The sequence below is a fragment of the Teleopsis dalmanni genome, chromosome X (assembly GCF_002237135.1).
Source record: "Teleopsis dalmanni isolate 2A chromosome X, ASM223713v2, whole genome shotgun sequence".
Taxonomy (NCBI): domain Eukaryota; kingdom Metazoa; phylum Arthropoda; class Insecta; order Diptera; family Diopsidae; genus Teleopsis; species Teleopsis dalmanni.
In genome coordinates, this window is record NC_051848.1 from 68,819,402 (window position 1) to 68,834,479 (window position 15,078).

The following is a 15,078-nucleotide window of genomic DNA, read 5'->3' on the forward strand; positions in this document are numbered from 1 at the left end:
CCCTATAATTGCAACTCACCAGAGGTGCCATCACGCAATGGCGATATGGCCACATACGATGTTGCGTTTCCTGCAAACAATGGCACTGATACAGTATCCACCCAACCACGTCCATCACCACTCACGCGATGAGTCTACAAGATTGCATGTTTGTGAGCATAAAAAACAAATAAATATACGTACATTTATAATAAGAGAAACACCTTATCAAAAGCAATACATTTTTTTACACCGAAATGACGGTTAGCGGAAATTTTAGTCCACTAGCCCATTTACTGCTTCAAAGAATGAATAAGCTTCATTGATAGCAGATATATGTGTTCGTAGAATTGTATAGACTTTACTTACCTCGACACAGATAAATATTGGACTCTTGCAAATACTAACAACGGAAATATTTTGTGGACGATTTAACCAAACTACGGAGATTTCGGTATCGGTCACCCAACTCGCACTGGTGAAGTAATGATCTCTGCGCACATAAATAAAAATGAGTTTGTAAGTATAATTTCAATTCTTTCATAAAGATTTTTGAACTGTTATTGACTTACTCGTTGAGAAGCAGCTGTGGAGGCTGAACAAGATGTATGTAGAAATTAGTGGGGTCGGAAAGGTCAGCCACAAATAACTTCACTGTGGGATTTTGTGTGCCTGGCTTAGGATATCTGCAAGTGAATATGAATAGTAGCACAAAAAGTTTTTATTTTAAGTTGTTTTAATAATAAATTTAAAAATATTTGGCTTAAATACTACCCCACAAAAAAAAAACCTTATAATCAGTATTGACGAAAACCTCAACTAATTCGGATATAAGCTTGTATACTAACATATTGTTTTTTTTTGCAGGTATTATGTTCATAGCTGGTCATAAATTTGGATGATATAAAAAGTATTCGCGGTTTTATGGAACATTTTTGGACAAACATTTATTTTGCTGTAAATTAATTTTATGTATATTGGCCACTTTTGTTTATGGACAGACAAGAAATCATATCAAAGACCTTTATTTTATTTCAAGAGATCAAAAGTCAAGAATCATCGGTGTAGAAATTCTATAGTTTGTTGGCAAAAAATTAAGCCAAATTATTTTTAGAGGCTCCTTCGTAAACCAATTTTTGCTATTAAGACAGTTTTGCAGAAACCTAAAGAACTATTAGTCAGATCGTACAAGATCCGGAATATATGCTAGATTAAATAAAACTTCAGAACCAAGTTCTGTTAATTTGATTCTCTTCATAAGATAATATGTGGCAATAGCACACAACTCCTTTTCTGTTGACCAAGTTTTTTTTTGATCGTTTAATTCAAGCGGTAGAGTTGTAAACAATTTAGATAGAAAACAATAGATAGAAACAACACTTCCAATTTAACCAAACGCTGAACATAACCTCGTCAATCTAAGTTTTGAAATCAGAGGGAGGGAAATAAGAATTCGATCATAATCGTTTGCATTACATATTTTTTTTTGTATTTAATATTTTTTATATTTTTGTCTTTAATCCATTTTTTGTTGCCAGAAATGAGGTTGACGCTTCGTGCCTCCGCTGTATCCTAATATCTACCATGTTGATTGTACTTCACCAGACGCAATATATCCCATTGAATTTTTAATGACTAACCAACTAAAACCAAACGAAACATGCCAATTACTATTCCACGAACGGAAAGTATTGAGAAAGATTTTCGTCCCAATACGTCTAGATGATAGCACATATCGTATTCACTACAACCACGAATTAGAGAACTCAATTGACGAGCAGAATTTAGTACGACATATAAAATCACAACGACTAAGATGGCTAGAACACGTTGATCAGAAATATAAGCAGTTGCAAAAAACCTGATTGAATCCCGAAGTAGAGGCGGACCTAGTAAGTGGTGGCTAGATTACGCTGAAGAAGATTTAATGAAGCTACGCGTGAGCAATTAAAAAAACTTGATATCGGATCGAGTCAGATGGCAGAAACTAGTTTAGGAAGTACTAGGCCACTCAGGACTGTTTTGACAAGAAACAAGAAGAAAAAGAAAGATTCACATCAATTGTTTCTTCAGATATTTCACTTATTTTTAAATCAATACGAAATATGCCTTGGCAGAAGAACGTAGCCTGAATTATTTTAAACAAGTGTTTCTTTGATATGATTGGGTTAATGTTGGCAGTCATATGGGTGCCAATACCATCTAGTGACATAAAACCACGGATACTTTTTATATTATACGATTTATGAAAAACTACTAATGGAGAGATTAAGATTAACATTATAATTCCAGAGTTAAAGAATAATTAATATAACATACATCCATTTTTAAGTTTTTATTTATAAGAAACAAGAAATAGGTTAGCTAAAAGCTATCATCTATTACACAATCGATTTTGGTAACTTATTCTGTTCCTTCGGCATAAGCCGAATAAGGTATAAGCCGAATAAGGCATAAGCCGAATAAGACATAAGCCGAATAAGACATAAGCCGAATAAGGCATAAGCCGAATAAGACATAAGCCGAATAAGGCATAAGTTGAATAGCGCATAAGCCGAATGAATCGTAAGCCGAATAAGCCGTAAGCCGAATAAGTCGTAAGCTGAATAAGGCATAAATTGAATAAGGCGTACGCCGACTAAGGCATATGTCGAATAGGAAGTCATAAACTGATATAATGCAGTTTTTGAGATATAGGGTTTTGACATTATATATATTTTATATTGAATAGAAAATATATGTTGAATAAATATTAATAAAAACAGCATTAGTCATCTATTTGCAACTTTTCTAGGATGAGACTGTTTTTTGCTTGCGTTCTTACGTGAAGATAACTTCATTAAATAATACCCAGACTTGTTAATTTCTTTCGTTTCACATTCAATAGGTTTTAATGAGAGAAATTAGTTTCGCAGCACAATTTAAGATAATTACGTTATTATTGGAATAAAACAACAATAATAATAACAAAAACTCACCTCAGTGACCTTATTTCTGGATATAAATACGCATTTGGATTACCACCACTTGTAGTGCCATACCAAGCAAAATGTTGCTCCTGAACTAAGGAATCATTAAACGAACTGTATAACATCAGGCGTCCATCAGGCGAAAGCCAAATAGCATTATTTGTATGTAAAATTTCCTCTTAAACGATATAGGTAGGAAAAAAATGTTATATATTAAGTTATAGAGTCTAGTGTAATATAAGTTTTAATTGCATATAAATTAATTTTATTAAGAGTTGACTTAATAAGTTCTAACTTGCAAGGACTCAACTCACCTTCATATAACCAATCAGGAATGCCATTATACACAACGCCAGGCACCGCATCACGTGTCACTCGATAAACATGATTAGTACGAGGTCCTTGCGAGTAGTACGTGTCGTAGTTGTAAACAAGTACGAAGGCATTTCCAGTCGGGGCGAAAGTTGCATAATGCAAATACGGCCATTCTTCATCATTAGCATCGATTTTCAATTTGATGCTTTCACTAGTGCCATAAGTGAGTAACACGGAATCATGTAAGAACAAAAAAAAAAAAATATCCACATTAATATATGTATTGGTCCGGAAGTAGAACATAATAAGTATATACTTTTATATAAACGGTAACTGAATACACAAATGTGCTTTAAAGAAATTTAAGTAAAAGAGCTTAACTATGTTATTAACTATTTTCCATTTTATTTTGTACTCTATATACTAAACTTCTAAAATGCATTTATTTCTATTTATTCTCTAAACTTACCTCGTTTGAATGTCAAACAGCGTATATTGTGCCAAAAACGAATGTCGGAAAAGTTTAACAACATTTTGTGCCAACAGAATGTATCTCTTATCGGCTGACAGGGAAAACGTATATGGAGCAAAAGTTTTCTTAAAAAATAAAAAAAAACGGAGTAAAATAGTTTAGACATTATCACAAATGTTTTACATTATTTTTATTTTTTCAATTTCTATCTCATTTATTAAAAATGCTAAGTCTTTTGAAATATAATACATTCCCCATTTAGTACAATTTCCCCCATTCAGTTGAAACGAAGACCACTTTAACCACTTCAGTTAAATTTTTAAAAATTACAATAGTTAAAGACTTTTCTTCTTCTAAATGGAAATTGAACCTTAAGTCGTTAACATACGAGGGTCACTATTTATATATTCAGCCTAATAATGAAAAAATACTAACTTGTGCTTTAAAATTGCTTTATTCCTTCTCGAAGTTGTACACTTTTGCATGCATTTGAATCATTTGTCAAAGAATTTTTTACAATCTTCTACAGACACCTCCAAAACATGGTTTTTAAATGCAATGACGGCTTCTTCCGCCGACAGAAATCGTTGTACGTTCGGAAACGGGAAGAAGTCACTGGGTCCCAAATGAAGATTTATTGAATGTTTAAAAGGTGTCTTGTTAAACGAACAGTCGTATTGTCTTGATGAAGATGAAGAATTATCCGTTGGCTGTTGTTTGTTATCCATATTTCACTGAACACTTCCGATAAACAAATGGTTGTATCCGTATATCATTCAGAATTCACCATATTACGTACCTGTAAAGGTGCTCGTATAGTTGGCACATGATTAGTTTTCCCGCGATCAGAAAAAACAAGCGACCATTTGTTACGAAGTGCTTCGAGCACGAATAACTTTTGTTGGATTTGGTTCATCTTCAATCACCCATACAGTCGACTGCTGTTTGTGTTCCGGCTCATACGTATAGGTATATCCATAATCACCTGTTATTAACTAATACTCGTACACGTTTTTTAAAGTACCGCTTGAGCATTTGTGTGCTGTGTACACCAATCGACACGAGCATCTTTTTGAAATTTTGTAATATTATGGGGAATGGGATCCAACGATAACAAACCTTTTTCACGACTTAATGTTCGTTCAATATTTTATATATGCTGTTGGTTTCGTCAATCTCACAGTACGAGTACGTCACTTGACGATCATACATTACGAGTATAAGTTTTGCACAGCATCAATGTTTTCTGGCACAACAACTGATTTTGGACAACCTTAACGAATTGCGTCAGCGATCGAAGTGCGGTCACGATTAAAATCAGGATGGAGCTTTATTCTCATATGTAGAAGTAAGTTGATCCATGCACTCTTGTTTCGATAATCCACGTCGGAAGGCACATTAATTCCATTTTTTCGTAAACACTTAATTTTTGAATAAAGTACTCGTGTTGCTGTAAAGCTACGCTTTCTTTGTATGGTGACAAAGAAGCTTTATTAAAATCCCTCTAAACACTTAATTTACAAATCTCCGTGAATAACACAAATAACGCTTTTTTGACACAAAATCTGAAGTAGGTTATATTTAATAATGTCAAACTTTCATATGGACACGTCAAGTGACACCTAACAACAATCAGTGTTGCTAAGGGTCCAAATATAAAAAGTGACCCTTGTAATATGAAAGGAACGTCCAACAACTGCATAAACACAAGAAACTTTTGCAAAAATGTTGAATATAATTTGGGAATATCGGTAATTGGTTTATTCTTTTTTAAGAAGCTATTTTAAAATTTACGTTCCAGTATATTTTTTTGTTCATGAAGGTTTAAGGTAATGGAAATTTCTACCGAAATGATGAACGCTGTAGGTGATTCTGCGTATTTAAGAGCCATGGCTGGTAAGTGGACTTGCTTGTTCGAAAGTGATATTATAAATTTTTGGATATTCTTCAATATTTCTTTTACATAAAGAATGTCCCAAAACTCCACAAATGCAAGTAACCTTCGCAAGAATGCAGGATATTGTTTTGGAAGATTATTGATTGAGTCAAATGGAGGCAAGAGAAGCTCTAGACTTTTCAATAAGAATAATGAGTACTACAATTTTTTTTTTTTGCTAAAAGTGTCTTTTTGGTACGTAATAAGTAATTTGACGTACAAGTAAAAGTGATTATCATAATGAGCAAATACCAACAAAATCAAAAATTGTATAGTACTGACATGTTATCTGCTGATTAATTGTGGGATTTCATGAATAGTTTTTAAATCTAAATTGTTATGTAGGATGTCATTGTTAAGCAATTATTTTGCATTGAGAACGTTATGGAGCACTTTTTGTTAGATTTTCTTTTGTTTTTGCCAAGTAACCGGTAAAGCTTTCTCAACCTGACTTTGGTTTCGTTTAATTATCTCTTAATAAGATCCCACTGAAACAATGTGGACCCGATAGTTACTCTGAAGTATTTTGAGTGCGGCTTAATTTAAATTTAAACCAGTTTATTGCATTATAATCAAGTTTGTTTGTTCCTAAACATAGCACTGTGTCATTTGTTGGTATTACCTTATTACTTGTTATTGATATTAGAATATCTGTCGTGAAAAGATGCTGATTCCATGGGTACCGCGGTACCCATGGATATGTACTTACTTATTTTATTTTTGAGTGTTGTAGTATTGATTCATATTATATCGTAGTTCATTTTAATTTTAGTAATTAGTATATGTGACTTGTAAGATGCATTTATTATGAGAGTTATAGATTATGTATGTTTTTTAAATTGTGTTTAATTAAGAAAGTTTACTGGCAATTTTACTGGATATTGGGATTGTCTTCTTATACCGCTATTAAAAGCCTGCACCAAAGATTTTGGTTTTATAAATTCGTAATGTTCATTATTTTTTCTCATTATCTTCAAAAACTACATGTATGACAATGTTAGTCTTATAATATAAAATGTATGGTTAGGAGATATTCGTTTAGAAATTAAAATACAAAATTAATAAAAATTTGTTGCCTTCTATGGTAAAGTGCTTTACACAGAGGAATATATTTAACTACCTTAAAACATTTTTAATATTAGGTATTTGTTTTTTTTCTTTATTTCACCTACAAATAAGGTTTTAAGTTGTGTTTTATATGGTTTATGTTAATAGGATACTAATGGTCCAAATATCGGTTGTTTTAATTGTTACTAAGACTGGTATATTGCAGTATATATTGTGACCGACTTATGTAGTGGCTTTTTGTAGGGTTGTGATTTGACAAAGCACTTTTTTTTTCCAGTAACTGTCGTATGAAACAGTTTTTTGTCCACATTCAGTGCCTTCCATTTTCATCACATGATCAAACCAGTAAAGCCGCGCTACAGTAAACATATTGAGGCCTTTTGCCGGGTTGTGATTTGACACAGTACTTTTTTTTCCGGCAACTCTTGTTTGAAACAATTTTCTGCCCTCGATCAACGTCTTCCATTTTTCAGTAAAATGGAAAATGAGTGGAACTTGATCATTTTCTATGACTAATCCAATAAAGCTACTGGAAATGAGTTCTCTGCAAAATATAGAGCATGTTGAAGCTCTTGGTTTCTTCGAATGCGGAATTCGTTGAGGATTAAAGACAACATGAAGGATTTATTTATACAGATAAATAAATGAATTTTAAAGTAGCTTTTTATATCAAATAAATGTCACTTCTGGATTGAGTTCAGATTGAGTTTTTGGAAATTTGGTATTTATTTTTCATTTATGTCTTTCACGGGCGAATTAATTGAAGGCAGAAAAATTGTCATTCAATTTAGTTTTAAATTTGTTTATTTATTTTATTTTTTATTTTCACATAAATTCGAATCACGGATATTTGCTACTTCGCTGAATATGAAATCAGAAGTTTCACGTGAGAGTCCAACCATTTTTATGCTATTTTTCCACTTAAGATCTGGGTCTTATTTTATTTGTGAATATTTATTTGTCTCCCTTAAATGTCTTTGTTCGCTTTTCTTATTATGTTAACAATTTTTAACAAGTAATTTTTTTTATTTATCTTTGCCGCTCTAATAAATAATTTTTCTGAATAAAAGGAAAACAGCGGTGCTAAGTGAAGCGGATGCACTTCAGATAAAATTAAGAAGTTTATGTCAATTTTTAGGAAGGCAAAAATAGTATCTGAGATTTGTACAAGTTTCACAATAAGATAGATGAAAAACGTTAACTAAATAAATAAGTTTCAATTAGAATCAAACGACTCTGAAAATTTTCAATATTATGAAATTAAATATCAAACATAACAAATTAATTTATTTTTTTTTCTACTTACATAAGTGACATTCGACATCAGCACTCGTTCGGTTAAGTTGGCAACATTCAAAAGAGTTATCCGACCCCAATGATCTTGATACAGAAATTCTTCAGCTGAAAAGGAAGAATAATATGGCGCTTAAACAAGTATAAAGAATTCTTTTCCAAATAAATGAGTTTATGAGTATTAATGGTTTGGCTTTCTGTTATAGTCATATGTCCTATGTATTTATTTTAATTCTATTCTGTTTGGTATAATCAATATTAATTATTGTATTTGACATTTACCATTTATCCAAGTACCATTTGCTTGTTGCGGCAAAAATAAACCATCTACAATGTCCTGCAGTTTAATGCGCTGACCTTTGACTCTAGGACCTTCATCGGGCGGCGTAAGTAGAACCTTTGATAAATGCAGAAATTTTATATGACGTTTTCTATGAAAAGAAAAAGCAACAAAAACGACAACGAAAAACGAAAAGAAAACAACAGAACACCAACATGAAGGAGCATAAAAAATCACAAAAATCGAAAATGCTTTTCTTTACAAACGAAAAATTAAAAAAAAAAATCAATTCTTCATCATTTGAGATGCGATGCATTTTGTTTTGAAACCCAAAATGCAAACATTTTTACTTTAAAATATTCTAAAATTTACTGGGTTTAAAATACACAAGTCTTTCTACAATATTTTATATTTGATTTGAATGAGCTGAGGAATGTACCTTACTAGGAGAATTACTTGACTTGAGCGGTTAGTACACTGCAAGTCTTCTTTGATAAATGTTGTGCTCTCTTGATGTTGTGCTACTATATTCAGTGTAAAACTCCAGACAATAATAGGTAAAAATTTATATAATTGATACCAAACTTCCGTTTGGTAATAATTAAATCTTTAAAAAAAATTCAGTCAGATGAAAAATAGACAAAATTGTTGACAAAATGCTAAGCTTCAGCGGATATTGTAAGACGTCTTCATAAGTTCAGTTTAGTCCAACTTTTTAATAAATCAGGTAACAAATAAGGTTAAGCAATTATATTGGGTGTATTATGGGTGTATATGAGAGCTACCCATATCGCTGACTTTGGTTTGTAATCTGAGAATGTCAAACTATGTTGACATTTCTGTTTAGTAAGCTTTGGTAATTCATCATGATTGTTCGTCCATTTTAAGGTCAACGTAATCGGTCTAGTAAGCAAGCGCTTCGTATAGATATTGATTGTTTTCGCACTAATTTTACTCTTGTCAATTTAAAACAATCAAATATCCATAATCAATTTTTATGGGTGGCGACTTCATCGGTTTTTATTTCTTTCGAAAAAAGGGAGGAGTTATCAAGTCATGCTGACTAAATTTTTGGTTCCAAAAATTAGTCAGCTAAACATTGGCTTCAACAAGACGCAAGACGGCGGAACTTGCAATACAGCGCGCTTAACAATCAATTTATTGTGAAATCAATGAAATGGTAATAACTTTAACTCCAGAAGTGGCCCCCTCGTTCGTGTGAATTAACGCCTCTCGATTACTTTTTATGGGACTATTGAAGTCATGAGTTTATGCCGATAAACCAACAATTCTGTTTTGTATTTCCATGTAGCTAAAAAAAATACCTTATATATAGAAATCCAAACAGTTCTATACTTTTCTGATCAAAAATAAGTTGAAATTCTTAATTTTAAATAGGCTGAGTTTTTTATTGATGTTGGTAGTACTGTCATTGACATCTGTGTTAAATTTCATGACAATAACTGCGTTTATCCTATAGTTACGAACGACACAAAGTTAATTCAGGGATTTTTGCAATCTCCAAGTTTGTTGAGTAAAGAATTTTAATTAAAATTTTGCTTTCTAAAATTTAGGAAACTGGTAAAATATCAGTTGGAGAAAAGTTCAGAATATGATTAGACCACCCCCCAGACATGTCGCAAAAAATGAGTGTAGTGATATAAACAATTTAAAGAAGTCAAAGAACCCATTAAATAACAGGTCAATGAATTCAAAGATTGGGTGCTTAAAAGTTATGAATTGACAATTAGAGACCTCGGAGACACTATTAAGACTTCATTTAGATTAGTCTAGATCCACGTGTGCCTGAAAAGGGTTTAGTGCTAATAAACTAAAGTTTATACAATTTTTGGAAAGACGTCGTCACGATTAAGTTTAACAAACAATCGTTTTTGACTATTAGGATAACATTAAATGCCTGATTACTGTAAATGAGACTTATGTCTACGCTTACAATCATTAAACATATAAACATTTATACGACCACAGTGTAATTCGTTAACTGATTTCCTCGATTATCATGTTAAGATTTATTATCTCTCCACCGGGATAACCGTTCACAAAGAATATTAATTAATATCAATGTAAAGCTGTTCCCAAAAAAGAGACCAGAACTATCACTAAAAATTTAATACATACTCTTTCAAAACCATTGCGATTTTTGAGCTATTCGCTAAGCTTAAGAAACTGTTTTGGGGATATCATTTTGGTACTCGTTGTCTCACATAACACATAAAATAAAGCAAAATCATCTCAGCCGCTCCCGCTTATTAAAAGAATCGGTTAAGATAACTGAGGTTAGTTCCATAGGCTGTTCTACATATAATTACCCACAAACTACATGATAACAAATAGTTTATGAGGTTATCAAAGGTCATATTTTTATAAATATATGCTGTTGGTACTCTATTTTGTGTTCCTTATGGCTTATGCCATAAACCATTTTTTATATATGTAGCCGACAATGCTAAGTACTAGTAAGAAGCGACCATCCTGGCAGGTGTCAGTAAGTTAAAAAGTGTCAGTTTGCTACAGAATGGTTGGAACTAGTTTCTTTGGCGGAGTGTAGAAGAAACCGGCGGATATAAGGAACTCTAAAGCCGACGCAACTTTTTTATCTTAATTTGTAATACTTTTGAATCAAATATAAAATGAATAAATGTTATATCATATATATATATTAGAATAAATTATTTAGTTTTTATATAACCCAAATTCATATTATACTCTTGAAGTAAATTGCAATTAAATGTTTAATTAATGTACACTTACGATGTGTACATGTGCATAAAATCAAATATAACAAATTAACAGTAATTAAATTATTAAATATTATTTATGAAATTAAAATCATTAGATTCGTCCATACTTACAACGGAAGTGACAATTAAGGCCAAAACAATAATAATAACCAGCATAGCAATGAGTATGCCACGCCAATTGCGTTGATTTGGATTGCTGGATACCAACTGAAAATAGGAAAAGTATTTGATAAATGGGGTTTAGAGTGGTAAATTAAAGTATATTTATATGTATTGAATATCTATATATATATATGTATATATATCCAAACTTCATAAGTGGCACAAAATGCACGTACAAAACGTTTATGGGAAGAGAGCACAGTGAGTCAGTGGTAGTAATAAACTATTTTCAATCAAAAATAATATTTTCTATAATACCACAGTCATTAATATTTTATGTATTTAATATATACAATAATTTATTTTGAGTAAAGAATTGAGCTTAAAACAATAATACATAAAGCAGTACACTGATTTTCACGAATTTTTTTATATTAGAAAGTTGGCAAGGATTTTAGTTATAAAAATTGACTGTTATTATGTACAGTCATTGAATATAAATATACAGAATTATCTATTTTGTGGTGAACTTAAGCAAAACATAAAACATTGATATTCTTATCTTTATTTTACTAATTGTATTCACAATATAACATCATTTAAATGAATTCCATAGGACATCTTAGTACTGGATTCTTTTAAATTAATTTTATATGTCTTGGCTCGTTATACGTTTTCAAATTGCCGAGAGCTTAAGGATCCGCTGCATATACCTTGTGAAGTTTGCATAACCGATACCAAACAAAATCATTCCAGTATATGTTATTTTGCTAAGACTCTTATTATACCCAGTATATACCTGCGTGTCCTTTCGGAATAATACACATTATCTTTAATCTGAAGTACTTGCTTTGTCTTCAGTTGGTTTAGTTATTCGCTACAAATTTATTTAGAAAATTTCATCATTTTCAATTTAGAAATTCACAAAACATTTTTGTAATTAGATGAGTTCCTAGCCTTGGTTTCATAAGCTGATCACTCATACTGACAGCTAACTTTTTCAATTGATTTCGTCTACTTATAATACCCTTAATGTGTTAAGGAATTAAAGTAATTAAATTGATAGAAATATTTAGTAGTGGAGGAAGATCCTTTCCTTATTTAAATATTCTATGTATCTATTCAATATTCTTATCTAATTCAAAAATATTATTTCGATATCCATACAATGTTGCACCTTCAATATTTCATCATTATTAATTATTGTAATCGAAACAATGTTTAGACTGAATCCGCTTAACTATTAGTAGGACCAGTAGAAGGGAGTTTATATGGAATAGAAAGATGTTACTTAAAATCCCAGTTTTGAGAGATAACATTTAATAATGTGTGGGTTCTTCAAGCGTACGTAATAGAATATTATGATTAAAAATGTTTATTGACTTGATTAATAATTGGGAAGATCGATTAGTAAATTGATTATCAATCTACCTTTTTCTTATTAAAAGCTTTTAAATCTCTAACTAATAAAACTGAAGAGACGTTTTCAAAAAGAGATTGCATGTATGAAAGAAAACTGGTCGTACTGCATGCTAAGGAAAGTCTAAGCTTTTAGTCACTAATCTCTTATATAATTGATACAGGTTAAAAAAAAAAATTTTAATTCTTTACTATAACCTAGTATTTCTATAGACTAATTTTTTTTAAATTATGCGTTTCATACAATGCTTTAGAAATATGTTTGGGCTTAAGAGAGTATCAATTCGTGATATGGTATTTGATATTTTGGCATGGCATTATAGTATTTATAATATTAGGATTAAAAATGTGGCGTTTATAAGGAGGTCTATAGGTCTATATAGTTATTACATTCAATTTCTTGATCAAACGGTTTTTGCCTTTAAGAGCGTGATGGTTGCAGTCTACGCATCTAGGAAGAGCCTTACAATTTATAGTTGCATGATATTGAATCATTCCTTTTTTAGGTTTTTGGGTTTTCCTATATTTAACTTTTAGGTAGCAGATGGTTGAGATACATAGAAATAATTTTTCTCTTCTTCAGACAGTTGAACCTTGGTTAAACTTGAGAGCTATGAGATAGCATTATTTTTAAGTAATGACATCGTAAGGAGTGATAGCTCTGTGTAACTACAAATAGCAAAGCTCAATAACTAATAGATTGTTCAAACAAATATTAGAGTCGGTAACTGTGTATAAGTCAATTCGTCTATTGACAATATCTTTAAAATATTTATGTACATTTAATTACTACGAATATATTTTCAAAGGGAGCTTAAATGGCTTAAAGTTCAGACATCTGCAGTATCTAATGGAAAATCGCAAATAGTAATTGTTAATAAAACTCTGCAGTATTCAGGTGTTTTCCAAAAACGGTCAGGACATACGGAATATTGTAATTAGGTAATACAGGTGAATTTATCTAAACACGGATACCAGATAATATTTATTATGTTACAATCAATCAAAATAATGGTGATAGCAGGGTTCCACAAATTACACAAGAAATTCGTAGGAAAGGTGCATCACCATTTGAGGACTTTCGAAATCGTCCTGATCATTTAAAATACCATCCATAGCTTTCTACTGCTTAAGCGAATATGAGTAATGTATTACCTTGATGATAGCTGATATATAGAGAATAACCTTACATTTGTATTTTAAAAGGATGACGTAAGTATTTTTAACATAAGAGGTAACATGATTGAGATACCCAAAACTGGTACAAAAAACGTAAAACTTATTTACTCTATTAGCATTTGCTAGTCATATTAGTTATTCGAGTTGTACTTCATTTCATCAAAAATTGAAAATAAATTGAAAAGTTAAGTTAAAAACTAGAATTTTTTTTGCAATTGCGTAAGTGATGTGTAAATAAGTTGTTTGTAACTTTGAGTAAAAATTATTTAAAATTCAGAAAAATAAAAGTGAATTTATTCTCTTACATCCATTTGCCAGCATCCTTTTTATTGATTTTTATATTACGAAATACTGGACAACTCACAGTCAGAATGGATGCCCCACAGTCAGAATGGATGCCCCACAGTCAGAATGGATACTTAATCTGCTGTCGACGAAATTTTGCCAGTAAATGATTTTGATGGTAAAAAATACATTCGAAATTCTTCTTTCAATACTTGTGACTTCTCTTTATATCACCGACAATTCATATAATTTTAAAAGAACCGTAAAATATCAATAAAAACTGAACATAATTTCCTCAAAGCAAACATACATGCAAAACCCTTAAAGGAAAAGAAAAATTATTGGTAGGCTGTGAAAGGATATAAATTTCTTTAAAAAAACAAGCAATAAATATAAAGTTTAATGAAGAGGAAGGAGGAACTTTCTTTTAATATTGTTAACTGAGTCTGGTATTAAAGTAAACATTTCGTGTGAAATTGAAAAATATTTAAAGAGAAGCATTTTCTCGATGTCAAACAACTATTCGAAAATAAGATAGAGGGCGGATATGTTAGTTGCAGTTACACAAGATATTCATTTCAAAAACAAAGATATTTTACAAATGCTAAATAATAGATTCCTTGGCAGAAGCCATAGACACATATATATTATAATTTTAAATTTATAAATCTCAAAGTTAAATATAAACAACTTCGTTCCTCCCCTTAATATTTTATGAAACTAAGTTTTAGAGTACAGGAAAAATGTTTTGTTCTGTAAAGGATTGATTAGAATTCTTTGTGTAACTGTCAAAAATATTTTTACAAAAATATTTACATTTACATTCCACATGTTAATGTTTCAAATACACAGTTTTCACACTTCTCTCTTAAATAAAGAAAAATGTATTAGTGAAGTTAAAAAGTCTATAACGTACTGAAGGAACCTAAGTTTCCTAAGCATTTTCTTTAAGTGAAATCAAACTTTTTCAAGAGTTCTACATTTAAATCAACACTTCTATAACATTTCGTAGAATATTT

At 31.0% G+C, this 15,078-nt stretch overlaps 1 protein-coding gene across 1 annotated transcript in view; it reads right to left on the reverse strand.

Moving 5' to 3' along the window:
• The window catches only part of LOC119688526 (prolyl endopeptidase FAP), a 28,704-nt gene extending 14,993 nt beyond the window's left edge, over positions 1–13,711 (reverse strand). Inside the window, exons 1-10 of the mRNA XM_038103200.1 lie at positions 13,664–13,711; positions 11,186–11,281; positions 8,315–8,429; positions 8,046–8,140; positions 3,733–3,860; positions 3,263–3,474; positions 2,958–3,126; positions 552–665; positions 349–472; positions 20–134 (exon numbers count right to left, since the gene is read on the reverse strand). Coding sequence (XP_037959128.1) covers positions 20–134; positions 349–472; positions 552–665; positions 2,958–3,126; positions 3,263–3,474; positions 3,733–3,860; positions 8,046–8,140; positions 8,315–8,429; positions 11,186–11,281; positions 13,664–13,711 — 1,216 coding nt within the window. The remainder of the gene's footprint in view (positions 1–19; positions 135–348; positions 473–551; positions 666–2,957; positions 3,127–3,262; positions 3,475–3,732; positions 3,861–8,045; positions 8,141–8,314; positions 8,430–11,185; positions 11,282–13,663) is intronic.
• Between the last annotated feature and the right edge of the window lie 1,367 nt (positions 13,712–15,078).